This window comes from Bos indicus, chromosome X (assembly GCF_029378745.1).
Source record: "Bos indicus isolate NIAB-ARS_2022 breed Sahiwal x Tharparkar chromosome X, NIAB-ARS_B.indTharparkar_mat_pri_1.0, whole genome shotgun sequence".
Classification (NCBI taxonomy): Eukaryota; Metazoa; Chordata; class Mammalia; order Artiodactyla; family Bovidae; genus Bos; species Bos indicus.
Genome location: NC_091789.1, coordinates 7,869,122 through 7,887,197, shown reverse-complemented (window position 1 = coordinate 7,887,197; position 18,076 = coordinate 7,869,122). Strand labels below are relative to the sequence as shown.

Sequence of the window (18,076 nt, the reverse complement as noted above, 5' to 3'; positions counted from 1 at the left end):
TTTTCTCTTCGAACTCTCGAAATGTGAAATACAGTAAAACCCCCTTATAACACAGCTCATGATTGTACTTCTTTGGGAATGTGTTGGGCCAGGTTGAATTCCCTGATCACAATAGCTTGCCGGGAGTCCATGAGTGATGTCACGTGGCAGGCCTCTAAGGTTGGTGTTTGCCTTAAACTTTCAGCGCTGGTGTTATAAAGGGGTCCCACTGTGTCAGGGAGTGTGTGTTGGGAAGGAAAGCCGTTTTAGGGTAGAAAATAAACAGTGGTTCAAAATGTGATTGCTAATCAGTACAAAAAGACCTTCAGCGACTGACCTTACTCCCGGAGTCCTTGGCTCCACACTCCCCCTTATCGTACCACCATTTGTTTTTCAGCTTGTCTAAGATGCCTTGTTCACTGAGTTTCAATACTGCAAGGTTTACAGGCGTTCTTCACGTGGGAAATAACATAAATAACATTATATTATGTTATTTTATGTTATTCAAGCTTCAAACTACTTTAAAACTATAGAAAGCGATAAAGCAGGGGGCCCTGGCCACAGAGTAATTTTAGACACTGCAGGCAACCTGAGCATTACCTTATAAAAATTAACACTACAGCAACGCTATATTTACCAGGGCCTGCCCATATCGCTTTGAGTAATCGGCACACACTGTTAAATAATGAGGATAGAAAAAAGGCACTCCTCAGATAGGCGGTGTGGGGTGAGGAGGGTTTCCCCTCAGTGACAATCGTCGGCGGCAGCTTGCAGTAGCTTTGTGATGGAGGTGTGTTAGGTTTGATCTAACCGGGTGTCTTGTTGTACTTCCAGACAGAAAGCAAGTTTTATGGTGGAGTGGGGAAGGGAACGGGGCCAGAAGGGGAGGCATTTCCATATGTGGAGACAAAAGGATGAATTCCAGCAGAATAGAAGATAGATTCTATGTGACTAGCACGCCTTCTGATTAGTTGTCCTTTATTATACAAATCTGCTGTCCAGCTGAAAATGATCTTCCAACAAACTGTACTACATACATGTCTCCCCAGACTGAATTCTTATGCCATACTGGTCTTAATATTAACAGTATAATGTGGACTTCTGAGTTCTGGATAAGAATACTTTCAACAGTGTGAGATCTGGTCTAGGGATTGTTTTTGAATTACTGATCGGCTGTCTCTCTGATATGGTTGTACGTCTATGGCCAACTCAGGTCACCAGAAGGTGAACTAGATTGTTTTAAAATGGATTATTAATATGGCATGACCTGAAATGGCAAACTGACTCCGCCTCTATGGCAGTGCTGTAGAGGAAGTTTAGATAAGCTGTTACAGTCAAATGAAACTTGAGAGCCACTGCATAAATGCAGGAAACCCTACTGGTCCTAGGGTAATGATTTTTTCTCTCGGAAATTTCTTCAGCTGTAAAATGGGAATAATGACTTCTACAGTTTTCTTTCTAGACCTAATGAATCTTAAAGGATCTCTAATAACTTTAGATTTAAAATGCATTATAGAGAGGGGGTGGCATATTTGTATTATGAGGCTATGAACTACTGTGTGTTCAGACTCATGTGAACAATATTGCCAGTACTAGTACCTGTTTTTCTGAATGCTACCAATTTTCAAGGAGGAAACAGGTATATTTGTGTAACTATGAACATTCCATAGAATTTCTGAGTTTATTTTGGGTAACATGGACCCATCAACATATCCCAATCGTTGACAAGACTTCTGTTGTCACAGAGATCTGTTCTCTATCAGACCATCCCCAAAGCCTGTTTCCTTTCTTTTCCTCTTTGCTGTTGAGAGCAGAAGGTCCATCTCAAGATATTCTGAGAAACAGATCATCATGTAAGAATAATAGGCAATTTCAGAGTACTTAGGATTTGTAAAACTATAAACCTTTAGTGTCAGGGAGGTGACACTTTCTTGGTTAGTACTGAACTTGGCAGCCAGAATATCTATATTTTGTATATCACCAGGAAATTGAGGTCCTTTTATATTTGAAACAAGTTCCTTCAATCAATGCTCAGAAGCTTAGGCTTCTCAAGTGCTGGCCAGAGTTGCTTGGAACGCAAAGAAACAAAAGTTATTTAAATAAAAATGCGAGCCTCTTTAGGATATTATTAGCTGTGACAGTCATCTTAGACTTTTTTTCTTAAAGAACAGACAGGCCATCTATGGCCATGAGATGAGTGTTGGAATTGCCTTCTCCCCTAGTCTCCACTGTCTAGTCTCCTTCTCTCTCCTTTCTCCTATAATCTTTTCCTCTATCACCACCACCTCTCCCTCAGTGCTATGCCTTAAACTACATTTTGGCACCCAGGCTCAGGATTATAACACTTGGCTCAGATTGCAGGGGAGATGTTTTTCAATAACAGATACGTCACTGATTCCTTCAGGACCATAGGAAAAAGTATAATGCATTTTTTTCTTCCTTTTCATGCTTCCTCTTTTCTTACTGCAAAGGGCCCAGTGTCTTCATGCTGCTCTCTGACTAAGCTCTTACCAGGCCCTGACCTCCTTCAAGCTACTGTATTCTTCAAATGACTTCAATTTCTTTAGTTATGGCTGCTCTTACTAGATCTCAGGAACAGAGCAGTCTGATTAAAGGCACTCACACTAAGGTCCAAATAGAGATCTCTCCCTAGAGATCCTAGGTTTAAAAATAATTATCAACACTTAAGTAAGCTAGGGTTGATAAAAGTGGGGCATGTTAGTTTAGAGCAGTGGTTCTCAAACTGGTCCAGAGACCCCTGGAGGATCCCTGAAATCTTTTCATCAGAGGGTCTGTGAGGTCAAAACTATTTTGGTATTAATACTAAGGTGTTCTTTGCCTTTCTCACTCTTATTATCTCATGATGTACAGTGGAGTTTCCTGGAGGTAACATGGCATGTGATATCACAACACATTGAATGAAGAAGTAGATATGAGAATCCTATTCTCTTATATTAAGCCAGATATTAAAGATATTTGCAAAAATAGGACAATGCCACTCCTCACTGATTTTTTAAAAAGCATGCTATTTATGTGAATATACATTGGGTTTATTATTTTTAAATGAGTTATTAATACATGATTTAAAAATTGTTCCATTTTAATTTCTGATATGGTAAGCATTAATAGACATAATACATATGAACAAAATCTTTGGGGGTTCCCTATAACTTTGAACTGTGTAAAGGGGTCCTGGGACAAATAAGTACTGGTTTTAAAGGAGGGAAGGCTTTTCCTCTGCTGGGCCTATTCTGGGCTGCCACCCTGCACTCTTGTCAACATCCAGGCTGAGCATTTAGCATCCAGGTCAGCAATCTAGCATCCTGCTTTTCTGACAAGTGGCCTACCCTCGCCTTAGGCCGTGGAGTGGCTCCCTCAGAATGGTTGGTAACCGCTCTCTACTACCATAGTCTGTACAGTGGAGGTTACCTTAGAGCAGTGGTTCTCTATTAGGGGTTGTTTTGCCCTTAGGAGACACTGGGCAATGTTGAGTGATCTTTCATTGTCACAACTGGGGAGGGGGGCGATATAGGCATCTAGTAGGTAGAGGCCAGTGATGCTGTTAAACACCCCACTGTGTGCAGGACCGCCCCCACCACAAGGCCCCAGATGTCAATAGTGCTGTGGCTGGGAAACCCTGCCTTAGACAATCCAAACCTCATCTGATGCCCCAGAACTTCAGGGAAATCTGACAAATGATATATCCTTAGAAGTTTAGTCTTTGATTGGAAAAAAAAAATCATAGGGTTTATGAAATCTGGCAGGGAACCAATGTGCATTTGGGAACTTCTAAATAAAAATGAAGAAGAGAAACAAACATTTTAAGCAGCAGCACAGCCAAGCAGCATAAAAGCTGTAATCAGAAATCACAGATAATACCACTTAACAAGGTTAGGATAGCTGCCAAGAAAAGAAAGTACTTTAAAGGCCAAATCTCCTACAATTGTATGTTGCTGCAGGGTAGAATAAATTCCCAAGATGGCAGAGAAAAACTGCTTCTATCCACATAATTTTCTCTGTTACTGTACCTTACTGGATGTATTGCCAAACTCAATTCAAATCAACCAAATGTATTGACTTTCCCCTCCCAAAACACACACACACACACATACACACAGACACATACAATTTGGTATTTTAAAGAAAGTAGAATTAGGTGAGCAATTGGTCACTTTAAATGTCACTTTCCTCTTGATGCCATTTTTGCTCCTCACCCTAATATTTTCTCTCCCCCTCTTCCTCTTCTATCTTGCCTTATTATTTGTGCCCAGGCCTTGTGTTTCCCCCTAGACTATGTTGCTCAAGTGGAAAGACCATAGCTTATATATCTGTATTCCCCACTTAGAATAGTTCTCTCAAGAAATATTTGAATAGAAAGCTCTTTTAGCATTTTGTTTTCCAGCCTGGCACTTGACACATAATAAAATTATTATTATTGGTCAAGTTTAATAATCACTTTAAGAAGGTAGATTCATGGCCTCTGTAAGTAAAGCAATCGAGGCACAGAAAGGGTAAGTAATCTGCTCTAGCCTGCACAGCAAATTATTGGGCAGGCCAGAAGGCAAGTTGATATCCATGCAACTCTGCACTGTACCTTCACCAATGGAACACACAAAAAAAGGGGTGGCAAGCCCGCATTGTTTTTGTTCTTAGAACTTGGATGTTCATAATGAATTGTTTCTTTAGGGACCGTCTGTGGTGCGGTGGTATGCCTCCAGGGGTATGTTTCAGAGCTATGACTGCAGGCCCTTAACGGGTACCTAAGAGAATTAGAAGTCAGAAATATTTACTGTCCTTGCTTCAATAGAGAATGGAAAGAATTAAACAAAGTAGGTCAGATTCGTATCATGGAAATTAGTTAGCCATTCTCCCCTCTGAAGGGCTTGCTGTGAGTATTTCCTGAGTGGAGTCCTCTTAAGGCAAAACCAAAACAGAACAAAACAAAAACACAGGTCGTAGAGCTTGGGAGAGGACAGGAGTGCTTTGTAATTTCAGGGGGTCTGGGAACACCCCCCACAAATATTTTCCTCACTGGTACATGACATTCCATCAAGGGAATTTCACATCTTTAAGACGGAGGAAACTTCCTTATTAAAATACAAAGCTTCATGAGAAATGGGAAAGGAAGCGGAGTGTAACTGTTTATAAACTCCAACTCTTTGTTCTGTTTGGTTTAAATAATGGTCTGGGGGGTTGGGTGGAGGAAAGGGTGTAAATTCCTCCTATGGAAAGGCTGTAAATTGCACCTATAGCATAAAAATGTATGTGGATTATGGACCAGATGGAGGGGATAATAGTAAGTGTCACCTAGATAGTCAGTTAATAGTATGTGGAGGGAGCACTGACCTGAGACAGAATGATGGTTCCTGAGTGTGGGGAGCAGTCATGAAGTAGCATCAGTTTTTTTTTGAAATTGGGGTAGTAATGTAATTCATAATGCCTTGAAAATGAGTTCTATTTTTGAAGAAAACATTACTGGCTGATACAAATTTCTGCTTATCTCTGCCATCCCCACCTGGCAACAATCAACAACAAAGCTCTGTGCTCATTAATCCAGGGCATCCAGCCCCAGGTGGCGGTTGTCTAGGTTCCCAGCTCATTTCTGGGAGCTATGAGCCAGCCATTGCAAAGTTCAATGTCATCTTAGTGCCGGCCAGTGTTACATATGCAGACAGTTTTAGGATAAGAGGAACAATTTTTTTCTCCTGTGAAAGTAGAAACTGCTTATTTTTTTTTAAGTACCTAAAAATTTTGATTTCAAAGGAACTGTCCAATTTATTTTTTAATTTTGATTTCAGGAAATACCTAAACTATGTAGATTTGAGCCATGTTAGATTCTTTTTTTATAAAGAAAGAAATGTGGAGAAAGTGATGTGAGGGTGCTGTTTTCCCATAGTGAAAAGAAGAAAAAATGGCCTCGTGAGTTAGTGACCAAGTTGATTCCTCCATATGGTGTTCCTAGAAGGGTTGAGAGACAAGGTTTGTACTATGGATATAGTTCTAGGCCTGAAAGATATAGGAATCGAGGGTGTTGTAAGATTTATCTATTTGAGAGACTGTGCAATATATTCTAGTTTAAGTGGCTTCTTTTCTCCTTTCTGAGCAGGGACACCTAAAGAGCAAATGTCTGTTTAATTAATTATACCAAGAGATCTTCAATGGTGCCCTTAGGAAGGACAGATATATGTGTAAATATGTAGGTCATGGAGGGAAAGACAAGGAGATTACGGAGAAGTAAAAGAAATATATGAGTAAGGATGGTGTATTTGCAACATTTATTACAAACTTGCTCTAAGAACACAATGTCTGAATGATGATAACAGAAACTTATCACAGCCTAAGCTGGAAGCCCTCCTCTTATGCTATGATTTATCCAAAGCTCACTCCAAGTTACTGCATTTGCTTCTTTGTACCTAGTGATTTTTTGGAACAACTTCTAAAAATTATCTTCAGTCCAGTGGAGGGAGAAAAGCCATCTATCACTGGCTTTTCTACTGAAGATATTTCAGGTTTTCATGGTGACAGTTCACCTTTTCAAATTGCTCACTTGTTTCCCTAGCCTTTTCTGGAGAACTCCTAGTATCATTCAGGAAATCACAGGCAGGAAGGCAGTTACAGACATCTCTGCCCAGGCAGGACTTGATCTATTAAGTTGAAGTTAATTGATGACCAACCAAGAGAAGATTCGTCATTGGATAAAAGGATATAGTCAGAGTCCTTGATATTCTTTTCCATAGGTTACCTGGGCATGTTGTTGGAGGCTATGCCCTAGATTACATTAGTATTCTGGAGCCCCTTTAAAGAAGCTCGATTTATTTATTTTCACAGGGGTTTCTGGATGCAGGATTCTAGGAGAATGAAGACTTAAGTTATTTTAATCTTTCTACCCTTGGAGAAAGCCTGAGAGCAGGCACACATGACTGCTGGCAATACTGGATCCTGGCCACCCAAGTGACCCTCATTGCACAGGGGCAGCTACAATGATTTGCAGAGTTAGACAGTGCTTAGCTGCTAGACTCTCACTCTGAGACAGTATTTATATCATGTAGTTCACAAATGTAGCTTAAACCTATTTAACTCCTTGCTAATGAGATCATAATTTAATGTAAGTGCAAAGAGCAAATTCAATAATGCATGCCTATAACATTAGGAGGTGAAAGCTGTGAGCCATTTTACTAAGGACCCAACAATGCTAGTGATTGAAACCTATTGATGGGCTTCTGTGCTAGAGAAGCAGCCCCCAAAGTCACTTGGAGATATTTGGATAAAGCCAGGTCATTTCCAAATGATAACCTCTCAAATGCAATGTGATAGACCCCTTGATTACAAGTTGTGAATTTCACTAATGAATTCTTGCCAAACTGGGCCTTGGTCCAATCTCTCCCTCTAGAACTAGAAACCTGAACAATTTATTGGTCGTGGACAATCTGACATAACCCAATTGGTCTGGGAAGACTTCTTACTCAATTTGTCCCTGACAGGGAGAAGGGCATGAAGGAAAGATGTGAAGCTTCTGGAGAAGCTAGTTTTGTTTAAAACGTGGCCACAGATAATGTCCCAGGTACGTAATTGATATGAGTCCCTTGAAAACCCTGTTTTGAGATCCATTAAACATTCAAACTATCACATTTGGTTGTGTTTCACTACATACAAGTGTCTTTTCTTTAGTTCATCCCCATGATACTGAGAAAGAGAGGCATAGACTGAGAAGACAGACCAAAACAGATCTTTACCAGAAACTCACATAATAAGTGTTTCTGAAGAAAGACATCTAGTTCATTTTCCTGATTCTAGGCAAAATATTCATTGAGAGTTTAATCCAATGGGTGCCAGCATTCTACTTTTCTCCCAGTAGCCCTCCATTGACCATGACCCATAGAAAAATAATCAGTCTTAGCTTACATGCCAATAGATTGCAGCAAATAGGGTCTACCTATCAGATTTGAAAGCTAAATTCTGGTTGCCATTCCAGGGTACACGCCACTCTTTTCAGCTTTCATCCACTTCTCTGCATTTCCAGCAGCAGTGCTAGACAGCACATGCTAGCAGAGTCAGTCTCTCCCTCTCATTTTTTAAAAAAAAATGTAATGGATGCTATTGTCTTAGATCTGTATTTTGAGAAATATTTGCTTCAAAGCCAGATGAAATTGAGCTTTAAGGTGAATCTAGCACTTGGACCACCCTTTGCCACCTCTGACCAATAGGGATTTGCCTCATGTGCCAAGGGCCAAATGTTTTACCGCTCTCTAGAAAGTCAAAAGAGAATAGATTTCAATTGTTCTCTGTAAAAGAAATCTGCCCCCACCCTGTTCCACCAACCTCAATTCCCACCCTCATCGAATGTGTTTTAATCATTTCATATCTTTTGTGTTTCTTTTCCAATCATTTCAAATCTTTCGCATTTCTTTTCCATGGCTGTCCTACCTTTCAGAGAGTGTAGTCCTATAATCTTCTCTCCAAATGAAAGGAAACCAAATGATTTGCTCTTAGTGGGGCAGAAAGAGCAGACATATACCGTTTAACTCTGCCACTGCAGCGGCGTCTTTCTTCTTGGCAACTGTATAGCAGCATTCTTACCTTCCGGCTTTTCATTCCTGTTGCTCTTTCTGTAGCTCTGGTGTTGGACATTTGGTCATTATTTGTCAATAAGAAACACATTCATGTTATCAGGATAACACCAAAGGCAAATAACCACATCCTAATCATAGAAACTGTGTTAAGGCCACGTAGTCAATTTCAAAAAAAAAAAAAAAAAAAAAAATCATTAAAATGGGTTAATTTAAAAAAATATTTTCTTTCTGGATTACAATTTTTTTTTCCGGTGGTAGAACTTATTCTTTAACACCATCTGGTAAAATCAATGGTTTTGGTAGTCACTGGATTGGTTCAGTTCTTAAGGCAAAAAGGTCTCTTGTTTGCAGCAGGCACTTGAAAGAAAGTGAGGGTTTGCTCTTGGGAAGACCTGAGTAAGTTCAAGGAGCAACCTTAGTCACTATCAGGAAAGAAAACTGTCAGTTTCTTCATACTTCCAGGCGGCAGCACCAGCATAGAGACATGCAAACCAACGAAGAGTGTAATATACTCACCCTACGCCTTGATCCCAAACCAGTCTTGGTGACTCACAGGAACTTCTTCTAAGACTCAGGAAGTGCCATCCATCTGTAATGATTCTTGACTACACACATAACAGTGTCAATAGAGAGTCACTGGGGTTCCAGCTTAACCCTGGATATCCAAAATGTCTCCCTTTAGGGATGGCTCCTGCCAATCAAACGTCCATCTTATTGCAGGTAAAAGGCAGAGGCAGATTCACATCCATGACCCAAGGCCCAAGAATGTCAAACAATTCTGGGTGTGGAAGAGAAGTGGTTAAGAGATGGTGGCATAGGAGAGGAGAATTGTAGACAAACATGGAAGAAGAAATACACACAAAGCTGAGGATCTCATTTATGCATATAGGAAACACAGTATCACCTCACTTATCATGTACTACTAAAGAGAAGCCGAGGGCATTGGGAAATCTACTGTCCTAAAGTACAACTTTTTACTATCTCTGAATAGGAGACTTGCTAAGCAAATACATGGTTATGAGACAAAAAAAAAAAAAAAAAAAAAAAAAGATTGTGATAGGAGGAATATCTTTGAATTTCTTAAGAGAACAAACTCTTTTTAAGTACTTTAAAAAGCACCCATGTGAAAGGAGATATAACTAATTTTAATTGCAAGTCATTTTTGGAATTTATTAAAACAAGTTCTCTAACTTCTTTACTAGCATCCCATTGGTTAGTTTATTCTAGTCCCGATATATTTGTGAAGAAAATAAACTGCATTTCTCTATTAATACTCTATAAATCATAATGATCAGGTTAGAAAGATGCTCTGGAGAGGAAATGGCAATCTGCTCGAGTATTTTTGCCTGGAAAATTCTAAGGACAGAGGAGCCTGGTGGGCTACAGTTCATGGGGTCACATAATGCTTGGTTGCTCAGTTGTGTCCAACTCTTTGTTGTGACTTAATGGAAGTTTAAGTTCATATCCCATCTTCATCCTTACTTGCCTATATGCCTTACAAGTTAAGGCAACTCTCACTGCAGTCAACTGCATTCTAAACCATTCTAAACGAATGGTTTCATTTAAACATTCTGTTCCAGTGTTCCCCAAAGCACACAAAATATGCTGATTTTTGTCTTGGAAAATATGGACATTGGAAGTTGATTTAAATCCCTGGATAGAACTAAAACCAGGACACTTCTAGGGTGAAGTGGGGTACAGTTTATAATGCCTCGTCAAGATCACATATAGATTGTTTCATTGACCAGACCGCATCTAGTAAAATAAGGTTATGTGGGAAAGCTAGGCTGGGTGCCCTTCACCCAAGATTAAGGGAATGAAACAGCGTGGGTGCAGGCATCAGAAGAATTTGAAAGTTTGCAGGGACAAGCAGCTGAGGAGGGAGGTTGATGTGGTAATTCAGCAGCTAAAATCCCCATTCTGCTGTGATTTATAGCAATAGACTTTCAGTGGCTGTGTCACAAACCCCTGGTGATGGGGGTTTATCGCTGAAACAACCCACTGGCTCCTAATTACTGCATTTGCACACACAATGTAATAAAGCGCTAACACAAAAGGGTGATTTGCAGGTTAAAAATTCCCAAACCACAGTTCTAATTTCCATGATCCTTGCCTGTACATTTATAGTTCATCAAGAAAGGATTGAGTCTGATTTGTTTCCACACTATTAGCCCAGGTTTAGGAAACTGGTAAACCCAAGCAGTATTTTAGTTCTAACCTGTAGATCTGGTGCAGAGGCTAACTGGTGACTGACCTTATTTTAATTTCTTGTATTTAGGGAATTTAAAAAAATCTATTTCATCAGCCTAACTGTGTGTACATTTAAAACAGCCTGATCACTGCTTCTTTATTCCATAAAATAGTAACTTTTAGAGAATAGGCTTAGAATGTGTTATGTCTCATATCAGAGGGGAAAAGTCAAGAATTTAACATAATTGCCCATTTATCATTATTTAACGTTGTGGGAGAGAGATAATATATGTTTTTTTTTCCCTCTCCTGGTTTCAGAGATAATAGTTGTAAAAGTGTTTTTGAAAAAGTAAAAGCACTTATAAATGTCAGGCTTTGTGATTATTGTCATTTTTAGTAATCAGTACTGAGGGCTGGAATGGCTTAAATATGCTATTTGCCTTGTAACAAAGGTAGTTGAGAATGAACTTGATTTTTATGGAAATAGATCATATGTAATCATATTTGCATTGCTCATTGGATGGGTAGATGTGATAAATTGCTGTCTGCAATATTATCACAAGAGGTGACCCTGAAAGTCAGCAGAGATTTGTGACAGCATTAGCTGTGTGACCTTCTCAAAGTCACCACCATCTCTGGGTCTCACTTTCTCTATGAAATGATGGTGTATTTGTCAATTGTCATGTTAACTGGGGATGGAATACAATAAAGAAATGTAATTCTCAAGCCATTTTACTAATACAGTTAAAACTCACTGATTTGAACAGAGGAGAAGGATTGTCTGAAGGAGAAAGTCCTGAATTACAAAATAGGTTTGAAGAATGACAGTTTCATTTCTTAAAATCTATTTTGTAATTCAAACTCTCTATAAAACATTGCTATAGTGAAGGTCCTTGTGAGAACTACTTTAGCAGATAAATTTGTAATGAATATGATTATATCTCAAAAAATGCTTCCAACATTTGAAAAAGGTTTGTTCTCGTAAGGAAAAATTCAACTGACAATTGAATTTTTTTTTGAAAAATTTTTTTGAAATTTTTCTTCATTTGCTTAACAAACCTCTCTTGGCCTCATCCCTGATAAAGTTAGACCGTAGATTGGTCCCTGTAGACTGGTGTCTGCCCAATTTATCACAAATTATATATTAGAGGGCTCCAAATTAATGAGGTTTCACTGCCTTTTCTACCTTCTTCTCCATTGATTTGTTTTTGGCATCACCACTAAATAGTGGTAGCACTGATTCAAGTTCATCTCTTGCCCCTTCTCTTGCTCACTCTCAGAAAACAGCAGGTAGCAAGAAGAAAGAAGTTAAAGGCAAGCTCCTTGGTCATCCAGAAATGGAATAAGCAATCATTGGATACGCAGCACTGATCACACTATTATCCATAGTTGAGAAAGGGTTGACTTATTTCGAAAAGTTGTCTGGAGGAATGAGCAAAGGAAGTGATTTGAAAGATGAGTGGCTGGTAGCACTATGGTCAAAGAAGTTGGCAACATTTAGCATCTACTGAAATATTTTTCTATTTGCACGCCAAAAATCAGATAATCTGGAAATTGTGGGGCTTGGCAACAAAGTTACTTGATAATTTTGCAGCAGTATCAGCTGAGGCAATATCTGGGTGAAAAGTAAAAATTCAGCCAGATGCGTGCAGATCTTTTTGTTTATGTAACATCAAACATCTGGTTATTTGAAAACTTCTGGGCACTTGGCATCATGTGGATGTTTAGAGTCATCTTGATACAGTCCATGGCGCCTTTGTAACCATGCTGAGTATGAAGGATGAATTCGTGACAGCCATGTATCCAATCCAGCTCAATTTTCACTCTGCAACTCACTTGAACGGTATAATTACGTTCTCCGTGGCCTGATAATAATATGAGAAAAAAGACCAGGAAGAAAGTGCTAAGTACTCTAGGCATCAGGTGAGCCATTGCCAAACTCAAATGAGCCAAGTCAATGGCATTAGTTCACAATGGTAGGAAAGGAAGTTAGCGCTTTTTGATACGTAGTAAAACCTTGATTAATTGGAATCCATAAGGGATGAATGGAATTTTCAATAAGAATACTCATTTGTTTCATTCTTGGCTAATAGTACTTTTTTTCCCCCTCAAAGTTCTTGTATCCACTTTCTCGCCTCAGGCAAGCAGCCTCTAATGTTTGAGGGTCAATCCAGATGGAGAGAAGATCTAGGAGACTGAGCTGAGCGTGACCCAACCACAGGTCATCTCTTGGCAAGTGATTTAAAAAAAATCAATTCCTTGCAGTCTTCTTTTTTGGTACTATTGCTGCTTTCTCCTCAATGTGGAACTGTGAGGGGGGACAATTCAGTGAGCTGGGGTACTGGTTAGGTGAGTTCTGGTTAATCAAGGTTTTACCTTGCCCATGCTTGGTAAGATTATTTCCTGAAGAAAGTTGTTTTTAAATTGATTTCTTGGAAAGTGCTCTGTGTTTCCACACCCCGTATTATACTGCAGACTGGCAAACTAACTTTTCCGTCAGCATCCTGAGGAGTGGAGAGAGAAAGAGAGGAGCAGAGGTGTAACCACTGTCTCTGAAGGAGAAATGTTTTGGCTCCCCTGTCGGTCTGTGACTAGGAAACACTATTCTTCACCTTAAGATGCCCATGGTATCTTGGTTGTACAAGAGTCGATCTTATATGCTTCAATATCATTCTCATGCCCTTTAGGCCATGGAGGATTCTGTTTTCAGGTCCTCTCCTGTACTTACCCAACATGTCTTCCACCATTGTATTGTGGCTTCTGAGCTTGCCCCTATTTCTTGTTGCTTGGTTGAAGGCTATTCATTTGTTCTAGACCAAAGAACATTAAGGAGCCAAAGGAATGCCAAGTAAGATGGATTTTCTCACGACGGCAGCCTGGATAACAATTAGACCTACCTGAACCAAGAACACGGCTAAGGAGAAGCCAAATCAGGGATTTATACACAAAAGAGTATCAGTCAGGTGACGCGCTTGTTTAAATATACCAAATACACTGGCAAAGTCTATATATGTGGTGGCCTATTGAAGAAAGACCCCATTTAACTTGAAACCGAACTTGTTCTTTGGCTTTCAAGTTGAGTGGGGCCAGCTTAAATCGGCTATCACATATTGAGAACATCTCACCACTCATACACATGATTGAAGAAGCCAACTCTAATCAGGCAATCAACCACTGAGCAACCATCACGCCTGAGGGGGGAAAAAAAGGCTGTTACCTGACTTTTCAGTAGATAGATTTGATTTCTCACAGCACTCATCTGAGGCGGGTGGGGACAGTCTTAAGGAAAGCCTCAGGCTTGTGAAAGCCTAGGGTGTTGAGACCTGCACACTGGCCTTCTAAAGGCAGGCGGTCTGGCCTGTGAGGGGACGGGCAGGGTGTGGACGGGGAGCCTCTGTCTGGGAGTTTAAGAAGGGACCCAAGTTAGATCAAAAGTGCGGGCGGTGCCCTGAAGTCTTTCTAGTTCCCAAAGCTGCCAGGCAGGGGAATAACCTGGTCATTCCACTTTCTGTGTGAGTCTTGTGCTCTTTCCTCAATAAGAAGCTAACAGTCTTGCCGATTACTCGTCACTAAGGGTACCCGGTTGTGGTGACATTGAGGCTGACCTTGGAGTCACCGCCCCCGCTGCCGCACTCTCCTTTGTCGTACCACCATTTGTTTTTCAATTTGTCCAAGAGGCCTTGCTCATTCAGTTTTAATACTGCCAGGTTAACAGCATTTCTTGAAACGATAAAACAATAACTTGTAAGAAAATGCACAAATGCTTAGGAAATCGTTAACGTATAAAAAGGAGCACAAGAGGACAAATTGGCTAAATTTCACAGAACGTGGAGCTATAAAAATGTCTGTACAGCAAATACAGGGTTAAATATTGGAAGGTGGCATATGGAGGATAACATTTGCTCAAAAACTGAAGTGTGCGGGATGGGGAAATTGTCTTTGAGAAAAAAAGTAACAAGAACACCACATCCATGCAATTAACATTCGTCACATATGGCACCATAACTTGGCTTTTACCATTTAAATTGAAAAAGCCGTTGAACTGTAAAATTAAAACAGCAACAAACAGTCAGAGAGGACCACACAGAGAGAGAACATTAAAAAAAAATGGATGCATTAAATAGATGAAACCATAATTTACCGTCTTATTTAACTCCATGGAATAGTGTAGGTTTTAAACTTTTAAAAGTTACCTCAAAATCCACAAGAAAGAAAACGACAACAAAATGCATCAGGGTAGGTGGAATACTATAACAACACGGATATTGTTATATTATTCCACCCACCTTAATGCTGAGCCTTTGGGGGTTGCCACACCATAGCCTTTGGAATCCAGATTTCCACCAACTTTCATCGTATCACACGGTTTTCTCTGCTCAATGTACTCATTCATGGTTGACTCCAGCAGGAAGGCGAACTTTCCCTTGGACTTCCGCACTCGGGCCACCCCGTCTGCTGTTGTTTTGGTAAACACAGATGGCTCTGCTGATTTCATGTAAGACCACATTTTTTCATAGACAGCAATTTTGGATCTCTGCAACAGAGATAAGAATTCTTAGAACTACCAGATCTTAAAACTGGAAGAGGCCTCAGTGCAGTGGTTTTCCAAAATGTTTTGATGGCCATCTATGGAAAGATAAGCAGGTTATGCTGCAACCCAGTAAGTACATTCATACATATATAAACATGGTTCCAGAATAGGTTTTTCCAAAATCACGCTCATCTTTGCTGTGTGTGCTGCTGTCTGATATTTTCTATTCTGTTTGAATTCACTTCGAAAAATGTTGGTCAGGGCCCACTAAATAGATTTTATGGCTCCAATAATGGCTTGCAATCTACTTGGAAAAACACTCTCTTAGTCCCATCTTCGTCTCAATTCAGAAATCACCCTACAGTATACTGCTAGGTAATTACCCTTTACCTGCCTGAAAAAAAGAGGCCATTGGAAGGGAGTGTACAATCATTTTTGTTAGCCTACTCCAGCATAGGGCATTAAGTATTGTAAGAAAGTCCTTCCTTATTCTGAGCTGCAATTTGTTTCTCTAAGACTCCCACCCTTGACTACTATCCTCTAGAGCTATGCAAAGCAATTCTGTTCCTTCTTCTACATGATGGTCCTTCAGATAGTGCAAGGTTGTTATTATGGCCCCTCTGCATCAGTTAAACTCCACTGATATCTAATATTGTTCCCAGAACCCTCACAATTTTGATCTTTCTCCCATTGGATTCTAGCTAGTGAGTTGGAATGTCTAGAAATCAAATATATATGACAAGGACAGAGTGAAGAGAAAAACTGCTTCCTGTCATTGAAGCATTATTTTCTATCAACACCATTTGAGCTTTAAAAAATTTTATTTAGTCCTTCATCCATCCTTTCAACAAACACTCATTGGGGACCTGCTGTATACAAAGCACTCTACTGGGGCTGTGAAGAATTTGAGAATCCCTCCCTCAACCCAGGTTGAGGTCAACCCCTTCCCCAAACTGTTAGTTCTTTCTACCATGCCAAGTTTCCCTCATCTTTAGCTTTTTGAAATTAATTCCATTAAATTTCATCTTAATTCAGGTGGTCCTTAGAACATGGACTAACTACTTACAGCTCTACATTAAGCATTCTGGAGAATATAAAGGAAGCATGGTCTCAGTGACCCCATGACTTACAATTGAGTTGGGAGCTAGATCCTGAGACATGAAAACACTTAGAGAAACATTCAAAAGAATCTTTGACCAGAAGTGAGATAACATGGTAGAAACTATAAACATATGCCATGTTTTCAAGCGTGCTTTTATGGGGTTTTCTGGCCCCTACCTCAGCTTTTTGGATTGCTTATTTAGCTTCTCCTCTTTGGACTTTGGCCAGTTGCACTGTATCTTTCCTGAGGCTTGCTTGGATCTGCTCAAAGAATTCCAAAATTATTTGAACTCCCAGAACTATCACCATGGAATAAAGCATTGTGTTTATGGCAATCAGATCTTCATTGAGGCCCTCACTGAGTCACTGAAACTATTCATTGAGATGAAATATGCTTGCTTTGCATAAAGAATAGGAAAAATACTCAATGTGGCTGAAGTGGGATGAACAAAAGGCAGAACGGTAGGAAAAGAGCTTAGAAGGATAATCAGAAGTCAGATCTTGTAGAGCCCTGTGGGTCATGGTAAAAAGTTTGGATTTGTTCTACATGTGATAGGATACTATTGGAGGATTCTGAGGAGGGATGTGATAAGATCAGATTTAAAATGTTAAAGCAGTACTCTGGCTGCTGTATGGAGACTAGACTATGAGCTGGACCAGAATGGAAGCAAGGAGATAAATTAGGAGGCTTTTCTAATGATCCAGTGGAGGGATAGTTGTGACTTGGACAAGGCCGGGAACAGTGGAGGTAGACATGTTTGGAAAGACAGCAAACAAGCCTTGCTGAGGAACATCTTCACCTGACGGGCCTAGAGACACTTTCAGATTAAATATTTCCAAACTGCACCTAGTCTTCCTTGTACAGCCTGGCCCTCCTAAATTCATCAGCAAACTTCTTAACATCCAAGCTAGAAGGTTTGGTTTTTATTCCTTCGTCAGCCTCTCATTATGCCATGTTTATTCTAACAGAAATGCCTGTAGGATCTGTCCTTCTGTCTCCTTTTCCTTCTCATTAGCTTTGCTCTGGGGCAAGCTCTCCTCAGTTTTTGGTCTAGACTACATGGCCTCCTAACTGGTCTCCCAAGTCTCATCTTCTCTTCCATTTATCCTCCAGTGATCCTTCCAAAATGTAAATCTGATCAAGTTACTTCATTCTTTAAAAGTCTCCGATAGTTCCCTAATACCTGAGGCCAAAATCCAAACTCTAACGTATGATATTCAAGAGTTTTTATGATCTTGACTACTCTCCTAGGAGCTGGTCACAATGGACTTCTCACTCTTCACTGAAATATGCCACACATTTGCATATCTTCTGCCTCTGGTTATGCTTTGGCTTCTGCCTGATTAGCTCTATTCATCCTACAAGATACAGAGTGAATAGCATATCTTCTGTGAAATTCTTCTTGACTCTCCTCTGTTCCCAAGAAGTGATTCCTCAGCTGTTTTCCCATTCTAATGATCCAGAGGAGGGATAGTTGTGACTTGGATGAGGCTAGGCTCATATGTTTGCTGTAGAGCTTTTACTAAATTGCATTAAGGTGAATTGGCTATGGTCTGTCTTCCCTGTGTTGCTGGGTGATGTTGATGACAAGTCCATGTCTGGTTCATTTTGGTAGCCCTGTTGGCTGCTACTGCTGCTAAGTCGCTTCAGTCATGTCTGACTCTGTGCAACCCCATAGACGGCAGCCCACCAGGCTCCCCCGTC

The 18,076-nt window shown here is 40.1% G+C and overlaps 1 protein-coding gene across 6 annotated transcripts in view; it reads right to left on the bottom strand.

Annotated features, from left to right (window-relative positions):
• The window catches only part of GRIA3 (glutamate ionotropic receptor AMPA type subunit 3), a 308,690-nt gene that overhangs the window by 9,910 nt on the left and 280,704 nt on the right, over positions 1-18,076 (bottom strand). For 4 of the 6 annotated variants that reach the window (XM_019956167.2, XM_019956168.2, XM_070784757.1 and 1 more), the window contains 2 exons: positions 15,026-15,273; positions 317-431 (listed from right to left, as the gene is read on the bottom strand). In XM_019956167.2, coding sequence (XP_019811726.1) covers positions 317-431; positions 15,026-15,273 — 363 coding nt within the window. Of the gene's footprint in view, positions 1-316; positions 432-14,344; positions 14,460-15,025; positions 15,274-18,076 lie in introns of all 6 variants that reach the window. The other 2 variants (XR_011565376.1, XM_019956169.2) reach the window with 2 other exon arrangements.